This window comes from Stegodyphus dumicola, chromosome 6 (assembly GCF_044657685.1).
Source record: "Stegodyphus dumicola isolate Sdum_Otavi_A_Nest chromosome 6, ASM4465768v1".
In the NCBI taxonomy this organism is placed as follows: Eukaryota; Metazoa; Arthropoda; class Arachnida; order Araneae; family Eresidae; genus Stegodyphus; species Stegodyphus dumicola.
In genome coordinates this window covers 229,427,871-229,447,408 of record NC_140773.1, presented here as the reverse complement: position 1 = coordinate 229,447,408, position 19,538 = coordinate 229,427,871, and the positions used below count along the sequence as shown (strand labels likewise).

Genomic DNA, 19,538 nt, shown 5'->3' with positions numbered 1-19,538 from the left:
TTTAATTGTTATATATATATATATATATATATATATATATAACAGATATTCTCTATTCGTATAAAGCTAATTTAAATTTAAATTTTAAATATCTATTTATTCTTATGTATATAGATATAGACATATAGTTTTTTGATTTGGCCAAATTTGAAAACCACTGGAATATAGTGACGTGGAGGTAAGCTAAAATAAATATAAGACAATTATTTTCAAGACTCTTTATTTCACATTGTATCATACTGCATTCAAAAAACTAGGCTAAAAAGACAAAACACAAATTTCACAAAGCACTCTGGTAAAGGGAACAGAACCACCTCTACGGATTTGAATTCAAGCACATACTGAAATCTAACAGAAAGCTAATTAAGACAAGTTTGTTCTTCTTATACCTCGGTTGAGAAAGAGCAGAAAATAATACATTTTGCAAATATGAATTTTTGGTCACAAATATGTAGCTTTTGGGATAAGAAGGGATTGAAGTTAATGCTTTATTTTCAACAGCAAATACGGATTTGGTTAGTAAACAGATGGTTTCAAAAACTTTCAGTCATTACGCGAAATTTGTGTCATGGTAATATACAAATTGTTGATACTTTACGTAAATATTTTTTGCAAGCGTCGGGCGCAAGGATCTCGTAAAAAACAGTATCAGCAGCGTTTTGAATAATTAAGTTTTTTAATTAAATAAATAAAAAATTATCCATTTGGTGTTAGCTTAGGAAGTAGTAGTGTCAACGAAAATGTTTTCTATATGTTTTGTTTTTGATATTTTAGACAAAGAACTTGAGAGAGATACATTGATTGTAATTGAGAGATTGATAAGTAATAAGCCTTTAAGTAGTAAACTTATTGTAATTTTTCTGAAGGTAGTTTCAGAGATAATTGGAGTCTAGTTACGAAAACCACATCGAACATTTTAAAAAACCTCCTTACGATTTGTTTTTATTTTTTACTTTCATTTCAGTACTTTTTATTACTAATGAAAATTTCAAAGGTAAACAATTGCTTGAGACTTTAGACTGCTGTGTTGAAATTTTACGATTATAAGTACTTCATTTTCGACGGATTGGATTAAATTATAATATAAAGATTATTTTATTAAATCCCTGATTTTAGCCCAATTTTCTCTGGTAAAAAATAGCGCGATTCACGTTGTTTATTACACGGTGAGAAAGAAAAGGTATTTTATTTTTAGAAGAAAGTATAAAGACACCTATACCTTCAGAGTATTGATTAGGTTTGTTTGATCTTGACACCTTCAGTAATGCAATCGTTTACGGTTGGTAGGCCCACCAGCGGCCGAGCGGTAAAATCGCTGGTAGTTCGGTCAGAGGTTCGAATCTCGCGAACGGGCTGGCTGCATGGGCGTTTTCGTGGTTTTCCCCATGTGTAACGTGTATACGAGCCAGTTTCCCTTAGAAAGTCCTCCACGAAGGCATCCCTCCCCTTAGGCAGATAGCCCTAGTGTGCTTTGCCGTATTCTCAATACACCACACCAGTACACCGTTTACGGTTGGCGACACAGAGTTCACAATATCCTTGATCTTGCCAATATAATGACTTTTATTTACATTATTGTCACTATTGCTATTATTATCACCATTATTATTATTGCTATTTTCATTGCTAATTATTATTATATTCACTCTTACTTGTGAATGTGAAGTCTGCGCTTGGTGAGTAAAGTATGTTAAGGCGAGAGTTTAAGTAAGTTTAGATTTAAGTTCACATAGAGTATGTTAAGACGCGGCCATTTGGCTCTTAGATCAGTTCGAAAGTGCACTTTTTGTTATTTATGTCTAAATGTCTCTATTTTTCCTTACAATGAATCGGCTTTCACATTTTATTATTTTGTTTCAGAAGGAAATAACATTAAAGATGGAACATTCAACACATGAAGTTTTAAAAGAAAGCAAAAAATTAAAAATCTGAAAATGTCGCGATATGTCTGGTAAGGCTTTGAAACGCATTTGATTGAAAGCTTTACAAAGAGTAGCTGCCCTAGTATGATTCAAATGTACATTTAGATCAAAATCTAGTACGTAGAATTAAAAGAAGTTGTAATAAAGTATTACTCACAACTAAGGCAATGGCTTTTGTTACTGACAGAATATTTTCAAATTTGATCTGACGCAGGGCAAATAAAGTTAAGACTAAAACGACATCAAAGGAAGGTTTTTTTGTATTCTTCTAGTCATTTTAAGAACCGATCGGTGGTTGCTATTTAATACGGGACTTAAAGAAAATAATCATATTTTATTAATGCAAAGGAAGTGGGCTCTACAAAGTTTTAAGAGGGAGTATTTTCAACTAACGCTACCAAAGATATTAAATAACAACAGGTGGAAGTGGTTAGTTAAGCTATTTCAATTTTCATACAGCGTTCACTAATGGGAAGAAATTGTAACAGAATCTCTTATTTGATTTCAGGGTTTCTTAGACAGTTTAATTATGCATCAATACAGAGGTTGTTAGCACATTTTTAGACGATTTTAATTGTATTTACAGGAATATTTTACGTACAATTTTTTTCTTTCAAATGTTTTATTTGATAACCCTTATTATTTACTATCTTTCTCCACCGTAATGTCCAAGGCAATAAAGCCTTTTATAGTATCCGTAAGAGGTTATTTTGTCCCATTCCTCCTGACTAACTTCCAAAGTCTATGTAGGGTTGTAGGTCAAAGTCTGGACAATCTGCTTTTTAAAAGTCCAAAAAGCAAAAATCCATGGGAAATAAATCAGAAGATTTAGTAGGGATAAGAGTGATAACAATTTCTTGTTCCATTTTCTTCGGGAAATTCACAGTGGGATTTGGACGTGTACCTATTTCCTTTTCTTGATGCAGTTCTACTTATTGATGACACTGTTGGTGAAAATAAGGTATTTCATATTTGAAAACTGGGCATAAAATCTGTTCCTGATAATATGTTAATGTTTGTTTCCACGTTCTTTATTTTTAATTTGCCTGTTTATGAAAAAAACGACAACACTGAAATCAGCATTAATCAATTTTTATAGGGGACACCAAGCATTTCAATGATTTTGCCACTGTCCTCTGACTGGGCGAACTTTCTTTTAACATTATAGATCTTACCTTTACTACATTCAAAATATTCAGCTTTTTCTTGGGTATGTATTTCAAAAAATATTTCCACTTGAAGCCAAACTTTGATATTTTCCTCCCTTTCTTGTTGAGAACATTACCTATCGTAGCTTTAGAAATAGAAAAACCATAGCTCTTTAACAAACAGATATTAATTAATTTCTTCGTAAACATAGTCTTTCCTCCATTGCTTCTTTAAAAGAGCCAATTCGCATGAAAACAAACTGCCAAATGGTAGACGATAATTTATACTTTCGAAAATATAGTTGCAGTTAAAAAAATTTCAAAGCAGGAGAATGTTTTTTATAGCAAAGAAAAATCGTCTAAAAATGTGCAAACAGCCTCTGTATTTCTTTCCTATCGAAAATAATTTTTGACAAGAGTGTTCACAAAATTCTTTGTTAAATGTTGCTATATTTTCCTTATGTTAAGTATTGTTATATTAATGTGTTTGGTAGTTTTATGTGCACATCACCGTAAAATACAAAGGGCATTTTATGCACATTTATGCAGAAAGTATAAGAACCTTTACAATTTGTAACTGTGTAAAAAACCATAAAATGATTCTTTACCACAGCCTAGGAAAAAAAGGTTTAATTTATAGTAAGAACCTTTACAATTTGTAGCTGTGGATCAAACCAAAAATCACCCTTTACCACAGAGTAGGGAAAACGGTTTATTTATGTTAGTAAGAACTTCTACAGTTTGTAGCTGTGGAACAAACCATAAAATGATCCTTTACCACAGCTTAGGAAAAACGGTTAATTTATAGTAAGAACTTCTACAGTTTGTAGCTGTGGAACAAACTAAAAAATTATCCTTGACCAAAGTTTAGGGAAAACGGTTAATTTATAGCAAGAACTTCTACAGTTTGTAGAAAACAAAAAAGTATTCTTTACCAAAGTGTAGGAAAAACAGTTAATTTATAGAAAGAACTTCTACAATTTGTATCTGCGGAACAAACCACAAAATCATCGTTTACCACAGAGTAGGAAAAACGGTTAATTTATGTTAGTAAGAACTTCTACAATTTGTAGCTGTAGAACGAAATCATAAAATTATCTTTTACCACAACGTAGGAAAACCAGTTATTTTATAGAAAGAATTTCTACGATTTGTAGCTGTAGAACAAACCAAAAAATTATCCTTTACCACAGAGAGTAGGAAAAACAGTTAATTTACAGTAAGAAAGTTTACAATTTGTAGCTGTGGAAAAAACCACAAAATGATCCTTTACCACAGCGTAGGCAAAAAGTTTAATTTATAGTAACAACTTTTACAATTTGTAGCTGTGGAACAAACCAAAAAATGATCCTTTACCGCATCGTAGGAAAAAGGGTTAATTCATAGTAAATCCAGGGGGATTCTGTATGTCTGATCCATTTTTAATCTAACTCGACATTCAAATTTGAAGCATTCGAAGGAAATGTCTATCCATAAATGTCTGAGTAAATAAATCTGCTGAACATTGCTATTTCACCTCCGATGCGATTCAGAACGAAACGGCTGCTTCCATGGCATTCTGTGGCTTTACTCAGTGAATACGAGCAAGTTTCTATCAGAAAGTCTTCGTAGAGAGACGGGAAAAGAGAAAAAGTGAAGTTTTACTGAAAATGGTTTTAAACCTTTCAGCAAAAACTATTATTGAAACTAAGATGGATTACAGTTAAGAGCTGATTTAATATGCTATTTAGTGCAAAGAAAAAAAAACTGTTAAATTCTTTCCACTATAATAAAATATTAAATGATCATATATCCGTGCTCAAATATAAAATCAAAATATAAAATCATTTTCCTTTTAGCTTCAAGCTTTTTTTCTTTCTACCTCGATAATTCAGTTCTCACATGATTTGAATAAATCCTTAACCTCGTGGTGTATCAATTTATCGACATTTTTCAATACTTTATTCACAGTGAGTAAACTATTTATTCCACAAACGTGGTTTGATGATCACGAAATTAAAATATCTTAGTATATTATTCTTTCATTTTATAGTTCGACATTTCTTTTATTGCTCTCTTTACAAGACACTTTTCTGATTGCTAATGATGTATGTTACGGGTAGCAACTAAAATCTCCCTCATCCCAAAAGCTTATATTCAAAATCATCGATGTTTTATGCTGTTGAATGATAGTGCGAAAGGTAGGCATAGATATTTCCGTATAAAATATAAGCTCCTTCGTAAGCTTTGTTATTTTAAGAATACCACAAAATCGGGTACTGTTTAAAATTTAAAGAAAAAATGTTTGAAATCTTATTTCGACGTCGAATAGAGCGTATTACCTAATTTGGTACTTACGTATTGATTGGTATATGTGTTTCCCATAACTTGTTAGCTGCAACATGTCAGTAAATATCCATCTGATACTTGGAACTATATAAACCGTACAAATATTAGTAACTGAAAATCTGCAAAGCAATCGTAAATAGTTATGTTTTATAAATAAATTCTCTTCGTTTTCTAACTTATAATTACACTTATTCAATTTCTCAGTTTTTATAGAAGTAATGTATAATTTTATTTTCAGGAGTGGTGTATAATTTTATTTTCAGGAGTGCTGTATAATTGTATTTTCAGGACTGATGTATAATTATATGGATGTATGATTATATTTTCAGAAGGGGTGTATAGTTTTATTTTCAGATGTGATGCACAACTGTACTTATCATTGTTGATTTCTGAGTTTTTCAGGTGTGATGTATAATTGTGTTTTTAGGTGTGATGTGTAACTGTAGTTATCAGTGTTGATTTGTGAGTTTTCTTAAAAGTGATGTATAACTATACTTCTCAGTGTTGATTTCTGAGTTTTTTCCAGGAGAGATGCATAACTGTATTTTCAGGAGTGATTTATAACTGTACTTCTTAGTGCTGATTTCTGAGGTTTTTCAGGAGTGATGCATAACTGCACTTACGACTGTTGATTTCTGAGTTTTTTCTACGTAATTGTATTGGAAAAGACTCAGTTTTGATTCTTCAACTCATCCGTTTGTTACGTCATAAAACATAATTCAGAAATTATGAGCGAAAATAAATACAGAATTATGAGGAGAAAGATTAACGATTAGTTATGGTCAATGAGATTAGTTTCAGAAGTATAATGTGCATAGTATTAAAAGCTTCACTCAATTAAAATGCTTAATGTGTAAATAAACGTAGATATACGGAATCGATTTCCTGAATTTTTATAGTTACTTTTGCAACGAAATAAATGCCTTGCATTTTTAAAGGAAGATATTACAAAAACTTTAACAAAACACCCTTTTCAAGGACATAATATGAAACTTTTGAAAGAAACGATTTCCTTTTACACCTACAAACATGTGCAAGAGGGTGTTTTACAACCTAGACCAAGCATTTTTTAAAAGTGTCCTAGCTACCACGTTCTGCAATGAGCTAAGTTTATGTAGCGTCTTCAAAGATCATAGACTGGGAATACGAAAGTTGTATTTATAATGTTATTTCGTCTTTCTTCCTAATAGGACATCTGGTGTGCATTATAATCTTTGTAGTTTCTGTTGATCGAGTTTGATTTCAGTACAGGTAGAAGAATAGAAGGAAGATGTCTCGAAGTAAATTCAGTTCAAAAGATAAAATGAAATGTCGACAAAAAATTTGCCTTCACAATTTTCGACTAACGAAGATCAGGCTTATGAAGTCATAGGACCAAGAAATTTGAGTAATGCAACAAACCCCGCAGACACACGGCCATTTTACTTGATGACTGTATAGCTGAGTTATTAGAGTAAAGTGAACCGGATGACCAGGATTGCCCAGGGCAGTTTCGAGTTTTAAAGCAGTGTTGCAACTTAATACATGATTTTGCAACGAGTCGATAAGTATTTCTTTAATGCTACTCCATACCGTCAGAGACTTGTGTGATCAGAAATATATTCAGAAATCTAGCGTTTCAGATATGCTATTTAAGGCATTCGTAACGTCCTCAAAAAGGCTGTTTTATAAAAAGAAGCTCTGGGTTTCTATTCGTATTTCGTTTCTTACTTGAAAAAACTGACAGAGCATTTAAATCAACTACAGAATTTAAAATTATTCATCTTTGAAAAATATTGTTGGTGAAGAAGCTTGAAGAAAGTTTAACGTTTGCAAGAAAATACCCGGAGCAATCGATAAAATTAGCACACATTGAAGAGAGCGTGCCATGACCGTGAAATTATAAACTAGTGTTGCCTAGGCAACGAATTGGTAAGCATATGATCGTGCATTGTCACGCACCCTACAATCGGTACTATAATCCCGAAGCGAGAGGTTGACAACAGTATCTCATCGATTGCATTTGAGTACAAAAAGCACCGGCTAATGCAATGTATTTAATGAAGAAATAGGCCATTTAAGCACTGCAAATGATGTTTGCCCATTTGACAAACGTTTAGAAAGTTCTCATCATCGGAATAAACATCGAAGGATGGTTGGAGATCTTATAGTCCTCCGCATGGATCGTTTAGGCAATACTATTATATAGCATCGGCAACAATGGGTACGTGAGGAAACCAAAACACCAAGCAGTCTGGCAGTAAAGGAAATAAAAAAATCGTGACTTAGTCCCGTATAGAACCAATGGCTGCCCGATTCAAGGGCAGCTATAGTGGTTAATGTTAGAGTGAAAGCCGTTGTTAAATGTCTCCGATAAACGAATTACGACCTCACCGCCTTTTAGCACTAAAACATCAGCAGCGTCGTTTCCAAAGGTGTCCTGACAGATCCAAGTGGAGAGTAAAGGAATGGCAATCCATGAAGTCTAACGACAAGTCACGTTTTGTTATGGGGATTGGGTGACCGTTGCATACGTTTGTTGAAGTCACGTAGACCTACCATTATGGCCTGAGGGCATATATCTTTACTTGCTCGGTAGTGTTTTGTAGCACATTGATAGCACAATGGTATTAAATTAAAAAATGTATGCATGTTCTGCGTGTAGGCAAAGGACATAACTACATGGCTCGCCCATTTGATGCACTTCGTTTTCAACAGTAGCCGCGGTTCCTAGAGCTCAACATAGCACTCAGGGCGTGGAGCAAAGAAGAGATGAAGAACCGGTCCTTACGCCCCCCCACCTCCATAGGATTATGGATTCTAGAGGTTTTCCCTTTTTGATAGTAGGAGCTAGGCTCGTCTATTTTATATTCTCCAAATCGAGACTGTCAGGTTACATGTCTCAGCCAACACAATAAACGACATCGGGGATTCTAGCCCAATGGAATTCGTGTTGCAAAATTTTTGTAGGCCCACTACACGAGTCACCTATAGAAGCGCTCCTTATGTGGCGGGAATGGGCTTGAAAATCCAAGAGGTCGTAAATATTCATGTACACAGCGCACATCCTGTGCTACCAACTTCTGGGCAGTGGATACATCAATTCTTGTACACACCCCCAAGATGGGTGTGGAGCTTGTGAAGCTGGAGAAAGACAGATCGTAAGATTTGCTTGCTTCCATACGGGGCTTTCGACACTGACATTCTGTAGGCTCCGAATGAATCGGGTTGTAAGGCTTACCGCACTTCTAGAGGTTACAAAAACGCCAGATTCGCGTATTTTATATTCCCAGAGCCGAGACAGTCAGAGAACAGATCTCAGCCAGTACAATAAACAGCCCGGAGCAGAAAGCCCTATAGTCAGCGGATCAAATTGTACGGCCATATGTGCTATTTGTAGTCTTAAAGTGCTATTCGAGCAGAATAATGCTCGCGTTCACACTCGCTACTGTTGTCTAGGATCGTTTATGTCATGAGCAGACACTTTCATGGTCATCCTTTGCGCTGAACCTGTCTACTGCCCAGAACGTCTATAAACTGAGAAAACGCGAAAAGTCTGAGAGCAGAATTTTGCTGCGTCACGGTATTGAATATAAACAGCCCTCCGTAAAAACGGCGTGGATTCATCTGCCACAGGACAATGTCAGTCTGCCGTTTAACTCAGTAATGGACCATGTTGTCACTTGTACCTCAACTTGCAATGGTTTAAGGCCCTTATGAAGCGATGCGGACTAACATCTATAAGTTATTCATTAATCGCCTTTCTGCTGTGTTTTCGAAGTCGTGTGAATTTTTCACATATATATCTTTATGTCTGAAACATTTTACTTATATCTAGTGCTTCCTCCTTGCTGAGCTAATTTCATTCCTAAATGTACATAAATATAAAACTGAGAAAGAGAAGTAATTACTTAAGAATAGAATTAAATTAAATGCAATTTCTTAGAGATGAACAAATGGAAATTACAAGTATGCAGCCTTTGTAATAATTAATAAAATATTTGTTGGAAAATTATACATAGCGAGAATATACGACCGATATCACTAGCAAATTATTGTATGTGGGAATAACAGATACCAATAAATACGGAAGTACCTCTAATTTCTACCTTCAGACAGAAATCATACACTACAGACTCTCAGGCACTTGATTGACCGTTTGTTCTATTCGTATGAAAATAGATTCCCTAGTGCATTAAGTATAATATTTCGATGAGTTCATAAAATTCAAAAAACTATTTCTTAATTGAAAGTATATATTACTCATATGAGTATTTTAAACTTAATGTTCACTTTGTTTTATCCATATATTATATTTTAAGGGATTCTACTGAAATAGTTTCCTAAACTGTCTTTTTTTCTCAGGAAAATGTTTCTATCAAGTAAATAATATTTTGCCAAGAAGGATCTGTAATGGTAAATATCATCAGATATTAGTTTGGTTGCAAAACTATTAAATGATCTGATACCCGAATCAGATCACACTGGACCAACTGGCACTTCTTGTTGATTAAATATCAGAATCGGGTTTAGAAGTATAATGATAATGCCAATTAAACTCCAGGTATTTAGACGAGGTACTTAACGTCAATCATAGCAGAAAGCTAAATATCTAACATCATTGCCTGTGTTCTATATTTAATGTTAGTAAGTGCAGGACCAAATGTTCTGAAATTCTAGTCAGGAAGAATGGAACACATCAGTATATCGTTTTTCAGGAAAAATATAATTGCACTGTTTTTTTGTGGATGAAATGTGCGTTCACTGCAAAGTATGTAACAAATTTTTTCTTCAGTTATTGTCTTTCATGATGACAAAAGAAGTACTACAAAAATTAAATGGATAGCTAAATCAAGATAAGAACATTTATAAAACAAGATAAAAATATTCATAAAACAAAATTCAGATCACCCTTGAAATAACTAGATCAGGTGTTTTGGCAAATCAAAATTTTCATTGCCTAATTTTTTTAGGAAAGGAATTAAATGAAATTAGAATTTTGTTCTGATATACAGGATTTTCAATAAAACAAAACCTAGAAATTAATGCTTCTTGATGTTCTTTCAACCTAGAAATTATTGCTTATTGACTTTCTAATTCAAAACAATTTCTAAACCTAAATAAATAATCATATATCTTTTATAAAATGAATCATTGCTAAATAAAGAAATTTTATTTTGTTCATTCAGAGGGAAGAAATTTTGATTTGCAAAATCAAACTATCCAGTTCCTTTTCAGTTAAGAGGAAACAATGAAATTACATTTATTTTTGCAAGTTCTGAAACTGATAAATAATATAAACTGACAATAAATAGTTCTGAAAAACAAATAATCATATTTTAATTTTTGAACAAAGAAATGATATTTCTCTCTTGCAAACCAAAACACCAACTATTTCTATTCAGCTAAACCTGAGATATTATTATTTTCAGTGATATATAATGGCAATGTAACCTTTAAATATATTAAGTTTTTAACTTTCAATCAATGAAAAATTAAATACACGTAAATAATTTAAGATAAATTTAATTTTACTTTATCTAGAAAAAAGGAAAAGCAAATAGTTATAAGATATCGGTATACTTAGAATCTTAACAGTTAAAATTCCATATTTGTTCGAAGCTAAAAACTGGGCTAAACAAATGGAAATACATCACGAAAGGAGACACAGTACGATATTTAGAAAACACGCTTCGTTCTTTTCTTACCGAAGCGTAAAAAGTCTCTATTACTGGATTTTTTGTTCTATACAGGGTGAATCTGAACAATAGCCACAACTTTAGTGGCGATAGAAGGCAGCTACACGAGCAATATTCGTTATAGAATGTACGGTCGGAAAGCAAACAGTGAGAAGTTACAAAGTAGATTTCCACTGTCATATTTACACAATTCCCACAAGAATGAGAGGAGATACTTCAGGAAACAGTTTATTAACATAACGTGCTCATAGGAATTGCTCAAAAGATCTTCCACCAGCAGTAATGCAGGCTTCACTCCTGCGGGATAGGGATTGACGCACCTATGCGAAGACACCAGCAACAACAGCGATTCTGGTGACTAGAATCCACATTGGTTTCAATGGGGCACTCGTAGATTAGGCTTTTCATATGGCCGCACAAGAAAAGTCCAAACACGAGAGATCCGGTGATCTTGGTGGCCAAGCTATGGGACCACTTCGACCAATCCATCGCCCTGTAAATTTTGTGGCTCGTTTAACCAGCAATCCTATCGGTAATCCAAGGTAGAAAATTCCGCTGGGTGAGAGGACAGACCCTTTTAGACCATTTATTTACAATGCCACCTAGCGGCTCGTCATTTGAGTTCCGACCATACATTCTGTGACGAATATTGCTCGTATAGTTGCCTTCTACCACCCGCTAAAGTTTTGCACTCTTTTTCACATTCACCCTGTATAACTGATGTCGTATAACAGCGTTATATATTTCTAAGTCCAACAGCAGTGCATGCGCTGCAAATTATAGCACTTACACACCTAAGTCGTGAAACTGAGATAACACACTAGAGAATTAACAGTACTGTATTCATTGAGATTATTAGAGGCAATAATATAATATACTCAGAAATATTTCTCGGTAACATGGCAACGGATGTTTGTCTACCATTGTTTTAGCTTATATGTTTATCTTGAGCTAAACTAACAAAAAACCTGCATTAGTTGTTATACGAATAAAGCCACTACTACCAATCGATTTGCCAGAGTACTTTTATCATTCGAAACATCTTGCAGAGTATGCTAGAAAACATTAAAATTGCCGCTTGGGATGAAGACTTAAGCACTGAAATACATGGCCTTTGTTTTTTAGCATACATGTGAGATCTATTCTTGAAATTAAATTCTGATTAAAAACTCTGTGTTACCATTGACGAATATCTTAAACGTGTTTTTGAACGAAAGGTTTTTTTTTCCTGTAAGCGGTTTTTAAAAAATGCTTTTTAATTGATGCTGACTGATAAAAGGTCAAAGCCACAGTCTGGTGAAATGTTATTTGTAAGGTTTATTAGACATAAATTACTTTCCAATTAAGTATATATCGTAAATTACTGGCTGTCATTGGAATGGGACGTCTTTCATTAGTATAAAAATATTGTTTTATTAAAATTACAGCTCTTCAAAAAATAATCTTTTATTTTATCTGAAATTTGCTATTGGAAGATATATGTTGAAACCATTATATTAAATTTATTTGTTAAAGTGGAACTGTTGAACTACGACCATTCTTCAAGAGTCATTTAATCTCAAAATAATTCTGAAGCAGTTATGCAGGTATGCTAAATGATCTACATTTCCTTTTTCTTGTTTACTGTTCAAACTTTGCCTGCACTGTGCGGATAAGATTAGTTTAGTTTTTAAAAGAATGACTACTTAAATATATAATTAATTATCTATAGAATGCTATTGAATAATGATATTCATTGTGAAGTTATCTTTTACGGTGAAAATATTTCCAACGGAAGTAATTTGCCCTCCAAATTTTTTCTGTAGTTTCTAATATTTTAACAGTTTATTAAACACGTTATTGTAGATATCAAGAGAGGTTATTAGTTATTTATTAGTTACAGTTATTTAGAGGTTTTATTCTTAAACTGTAACCACAGGTCCACGATCGTTCTTCAAGAGATAATTAGTGATGTAATTGCTTTAAAACACATTTGCATAGGTGAAAATACTTTTATTCCTGCAATATTTCTTCTTATTAGTGTTTAAGAATTATCTACACTATGCAGATACGTGATGTTTCAATATTTTAAAATAACGAAACAAATTTTAAATGTAGAATCATTTACGAACTGAAGAATAAATTTATGCGGAAAATGATCAAAATTGGAATAGTCTTTCTCAGCGAAAATATTTCCAGATGAAATAATTTATATCTCAAATTCTTTTTACTTCCGTTCTACTAAATGTTTAATATTTCATCAAACTTTTTATTCTAGATAGCAATCCACATACCTTAAAAAGAGAAATTTTTAATTAAAAAGATTTAGCAATTCTGTTCTTGAAACGAATATCATTACAAAAATGTACTACAGTTCTTAACTTTTTAATAGTTTATCTATTTTAAAGGATTTAAAATAGATATCTAACTTTATTTCTTATTAACAGGAGTTTTAAATTAAAAAGATTTGATAATTCTGTTCTTGAAACCAATATTATTATTAAAAAAATTCAATCAAACATTTCACCCACAGGCGCAATGACTTTCATACAATTCAGCGAAACGAAATTCCATTTCTTAGAATCCTAATAAAATTCCTTCTTTTCGAAGTTTAAAGAAATAAAACGTAATGTCAAATAAGACCTCGGAAATCACTAAGTGTGCCAAATTCTTTTCCTGGGGGAAAATTCAGAGGACAGAGAAGGATTCGTTTTCTGCTTGCACTGGAAGAACCAGAAGAGAAGCAAAAAATTGTAAAACTAAACTTTAGTAGAAATTCCATCAAATCTACAACTGTAAAACGTAAATGGAAACTAATATACCACTTTTTAACGTCTAAAGGTAAAATTGAACTCTTTAATATCTTCTCTAATTTCAACTGTTTTTTCTTTTAAATAGATTCGTTGTTTAAATTCTGGGAACTTTAAATGAAATCACGGCATGCTTGATGAAAGGTCAAGGCTACGGTAGTGTTTCTCAAAGGTTTTTAACTAAGAACGATCTTATAAATTGATGCTCATGTCTCAGAAATATTTATTTAAAATTATTGTATATCATAGCTTTTTACTCATGCTGAATCTTCGGAATATTATTTCTTAGTTTAGGAAACCACCGCTATATTTATTACAGATTACATTATTGAGCAACATTGCTATTATCTTTTAATTATCAATCCTTTGTGAGCTTAAAAATGCAGACAAAAATATGACAATATTTCTGATAATTTGCTTTGAAGGAAAAACAACCTATAGTTTTCCGAAGTTTGTGGACATTAAAAAATACTTTTAAATGTTATAACTTGAAACTTCTACAGTATTATCAAAGGATATTTCAAGAATATTAGTACTTTCATAGTAAACGTACGAATATAAAGCTAGACAAAATATTATTCAGAAATAAAATTATATATCATTAACATGTTCATCTTCTCGAGAAATTAATAACGATATCCTCTAGAATAGTAATGATCCTTTTGATGCTATTGGAGGAAATTTGGCCTATACTATCCAGTTAAGACATATACTCTATGACATATATATTATTTTCAATCTGAACTCAGTCCAGAAATGTAATAAATATTTTAATTGCTAACATGGTCCCGAGTATCGTAATTAGTTTAGTGAAAAATGATGCTATGGGGATATTATGTTTTCTTTTCAGAAAATACGAACAGTCGCAAAAATTTCATTTTTTCATACCTGAACCGTATCAGGACATTCTCATACTTTTTCTTGCATTCCTCTCTAAGCTGGTGCCAAAAGAGTCTTCATGTATTTTAGTTAAAACCTTATATAATTCGGTAGTTACTAAAAATGGCAACTGTAATAAAACTGAAACCTTTTTAGAGGTCTTAAAATTTGAATACTCTGCTATCAGTTTCACAAAAAAATTATTTAAATTATTGTTTATTGCTGCCAGGATGAATACTGAATTTGCACCATAATGTATTTTAACGACAGATATAACTTTCAAAAACATGCGTATAAAGTACCGTATTTGACGACGAATAAGATACAATTTGTTTCTTTGAAAATAGGTTTGAAAAACGGGGTGCTCCTTCTACGTCGACACTCAGTTTTATATTACATTCACTTCTGAAAATTTCCTCTATTCAGAGTTATGCGATTTTGTTTCCTTGTTTCCTTGCGGAGTCTGGGAATATTAGTTACGGAGTTCAGTGAATGCGCATGCTCTGTCATCGATGATCACAGCTGGGCTCGTTTTAAATTTTCCAGTTTTTATGAACGACTTTTAAGTGTGTGAAATTTCTACTGTTCAACTTTTTAAAATTTGTTGGCAAGTTATGGCTCAAGAACAACATCGGCAATACTGTAACACAGCATACAAGCTACGTGTGATTGCGTATGCTAAAGAACCTGGAAACAGAGCTGCAGAGAGATATTTCGCGCCATCCACAACTGAGAAAATGTTTCTTAATTTAGCTCTACAGATGAGTGGGTTTTATAGAAGAAAATTAAAATGTGCTCATTCCCCGATCGATTTGGAATTTGAAGAAAGTATTACTTTGTATTTGTATTAATTTATATTTAAAATACTGTAAATTCATTATAATGATCAGTAATAAAGTTTTATCTTTCAAACAAAAAGGAGGTGCGTCTTATACATCGGCAAATACGGTGATATCTGACGTAATAATGCCATTGTTATATGCATATAGCTGCAGATTAATTCTGCGTCTCGCATTCACCATCAGTAAATATTTCATTTCTCGTCATAAATATCAACACTTGTTGCAACTGCGGTTAAAAACTGCAAAACTTCCTTATGCCTCCTTATCTCCAAAGTGGTCTTTAAGACTTCAGACGGGGGATTAAAGGGAGTATGAAAGGAGAAAAACAATGACTTGTTGTATAAAAACTTCGTAATAGATTATATTCTATTGTTTAGCACGTTATATTAATAATCCAAAGAGTTTTTAAAGTCTAGTTGAAAGTTCATGCTGGAGTTTGATAAGATCAAATTACCGTTTTATAAAATACGTTGAACTGAATCCGAGTTCAAGAATAAAATCCATAATTCTTATAAAAGACATGCCACACGTCATCTTCTTTAGGCGAAAACCAAAATGTTTAAAAACCGGTTGGTACCCATGCCGCAGTCTCGAAATGAACTTAAAAACTGGTGACCAGGATGCTAGGGACTCGAGGGCTCTCCCCCGACCCGGACTTGAACTCTTCTGTACGCCGGTGCCCGTCTCGCCTGTACCTCGAAGAATCCTCCTCGGGGATGCTGAGCCTGGAGCGTCTGAGGCTGGAGGTGGGACTCTTCATCATGACCGGGATGTCTGGGACAACGGGCGAGCAAATCACGGTAGCGATGCTGTTGGCAAATCCTAGGGCTGGACTCTCCTTGCTGACAGGCAAACTGCAAAAAATAAAAATAATCTTTTGATTCCTCAAAGTTTCTACTGCGAATCTAAACTCTTTCCCGCGGCAATAGAATTCCTTTATGTTGCCATCTCTTTCCCTAATATGTCACAATAATAAGCAGTCTTCGACGAAATGTCGTGCATTGTCTTCAGCAAACCAGGCAGTAAAGTCTGTATCTATATTATATATGTTTATATAATATATGTTTAATATAATATATGTTTTTACAGTCAGGTATTCAACAATCCATTTAAGAGCAAATATCATAGAAAACTTGTGTATGAAGAAAGAGATATTACTTTCCTAAATGACGCAGGCAAGCCATAAAAACGAAACTAATAAACACTGAAGCAAAATATATCTATACAAATTATTCTGAAATTATATTTTAAGCACTATTCTAAATGCAGCAACAAAGTATTAAGCTATATTTTGATATTTAACTATATTTAAGTATTCAAATATGTTAGTGAAAGTAAGGATTTATAAGATTATAAAGTTTTAGTGAAATTACGTGTTTTGGGCTACTGGAACTGTTATGGGAGTGTCTAGCGACTGTTCGCTGGTCTCCTTACAACTAATAAACTATAAGTCAAAGAAGGGTTAAAATTCTCTTTATTCATTCAAAGAAATAATAACAGTCGACCTCTTCTAGGGCTTACAGGAAAGCCTCTACTTGGGCTTTAACTTAAGGTGGACAATAGGAAAATAAATTAATTCTAACTAGCTAAACTACAGTCGAAGCTGTACAAAGATAACTAACCGATTTGGCGCGTAATTAAACCTCACCGGAGAATACTAACAGGTCGTTCTTAGTAAGATAGGCTTAACGCAGCGACGTGGCCAGAAGGCAGAACATTCTTTTCTAAGAAATTCTGAGCTCTTCTACTGAAGTGATATTAAATAATGGTTCTATTTCATTTGCATAAATCGCGATATTGAAATCTCATTCTGACAGGGATTTGCAGGTGGAAAACAAGAATTTAAAGGAAAGGGTTTCGAAATAAAAAAATAACTATTAGAAAATTAAAATATTCCCTACACGATTATAATATTTTAACCATAATTTCGACATGAAACTCTGAAGCAGAACATTAATTACTGTTACGTGTTAACAATGTGAGATAATCTATTTATGGACCAGAATCTGACTATATATATGTAACAAAATATAACAAAATACGATATAACAAATACGAATATATATAACAAAATACGCTAGCTGCTTTAAAAATAACCGGCAAGCTCAATATCGACTATTCTAAATTTGGTGCTTTCTCCCAAATTCGAGATCTTTCTATGCTATATAACGTTACTTGAAAAGGGTAACGGAAACTACTATTAACCAATCACAGCTTGTCTGTACAATTGCATCTATTTCGGTATACATACCCCTCGCAAATTAATTACATCATTCCATTCTTTTCCCTAAGTGCTGCTCTGCCAACCCCGCGCCGTTTCGCTTCGCAGATGCGTACGTCTTACTTTTAAAATCAGTGTATATAAAAATTATCGTATTGATATATGAGTGGATAAATTGCTTACAAAAATGATTTTATATGATATATAATAGAATAAAATTATATTTTAAATGGCTACGTTAGAAGTTTGTGGTTCATGCATCCATCTATCTACGAGTAACTACGCAAACTTCAGGCCGCATCATATCAAAATATAATTCCCCGGGCATGACAACCGCAAACTGATTCCTCCTATGCATTAAATCATCACACATGTACATAGTTGAGCTCCCATACTCGTTGATTTAAGAGTCCACGGTTCAGAACTGCCGAAAAAGAGCGGGCGGAATTGCCGTAGGTTTCATTAGTTTCAAAATGCATGTGAATTCAAAACATTCCGTAATATAGCTGAACTATAGCACTTGAAGAATGCCCGGTATTTTCTTCCAATGCATCTGCCCCTTTCAGGCTACTATACCTAAGTATGGGATGTGGAAATGCTCACTGCGCACCATTAGGTGATTATCTCACCCAGCCACAGTTCACAGGAAACTCTCAGACTCTGAAAGCTCTCCTCAGCCTGCTGGTCATGAATATGGTAATAAGTAATCTAGGTTATCAGGGATCAGAGAGCATGTGATTTATGTTTGTGTAGGTGGGTATTTATACTTCTTCTTTTCAAAATTCCTTTCCCTCTTGCTTTCTGAATTCATCCTAATGTAAAAGCAAGAGCGTATTTAAAAATAAATTGTAGTGTTTTTAAGTGTAGTAATGTGTTATATAATGCATATAAGCAGTAGTAAATGTAAGTATGTGCTAATGCAAATTAGATTGAAACGCAGTAATTAATGTAATGATTAACTGAAGCAGTATATTAGATTTAAAGTACATAAGCAGACGTAAATGTAAGTGTGCATTGCAATAATAGTGTTCTGAACGGAAAAATATCATAAATGTAAAGCAAGTGCGTTTTTTTTTTAAATTAAGGATAGTGTTTTTAGATATTTTAATATGTAATGTAATGTACAAAAGCAGCTGTAAATGTGTGTAATTATGCAAACAGATTGAAACGCAATAATTAATGTAGTGATTAACCGAAGCAGTGTATCAGACGTAAATGTAAGCGTGTATTGCAATAATAGTGTCTTAAACGTAAAAGTGTTCTAATTGTAAAAAAAACAAGTAGATGTAAAAGCAAGAGTGTTTCTAAAAATTAATGATAGAGTTTTTTTTTTTTTTTTTTTTTTTTTTTAAGTTGTCATGTGTAATGTAATGTATGTATGCAGTAGTAAATGTAAGTGTGTACTCAATCAATTAGATTGAAATGCAATAATTAATGCAGTGATTAACAAAAGCAGCGAATTAAACATAATGTATATAAGCAGACAGCAGACGTAAAATTAAATGTGTATTGCAATAATAGAGTTCTAAACGTGAAAGTGTTATAAATGTAAAGCAAACGAATAGATGTAAAAGCAAGAGCGTATTAGAAATCAATGATAGTGCTTTTAAAAAGTTGTAAAGTGTAACGTAATGTATATTAGCAGTTATAAAAGTATGTGTGTATTGCAGTAACAGTGTTCTAGATGTAATAGTGTTTTAAATGTTAAGAATGTATTGTCAAGTGTAGTAA

At 33.0% G+C, this 19,538-nt stretch overlaps 1 protein-coding gene across 2 annotated transcripts in view; it reads right to left on the bottom strand.

Moving 5' to 3' along the window:
* Positions 1–203: 203 nt before the first annotated feature.
* Positions 204–19,538, bottom strand: part of LOC118182447 (multiple PDZ domain protein-like) — a 244,881-nt gene continuing 225,546 nt past the window's right edge. For both annotated transcript variants that reach the window (XM_035351789.2, XM_035351790.2), the window contains exon 10: positions 204–16,440. In XM_035351789.2, the coding sequence (XP_035207680.1) occupies positions 16,188–16,440 (253 nt within the window). In that variant the 3' untranslated portion in view covers positions 204–16,187. The remainder of the gene's footprint in view (positions 16,441–19,538) is intronic.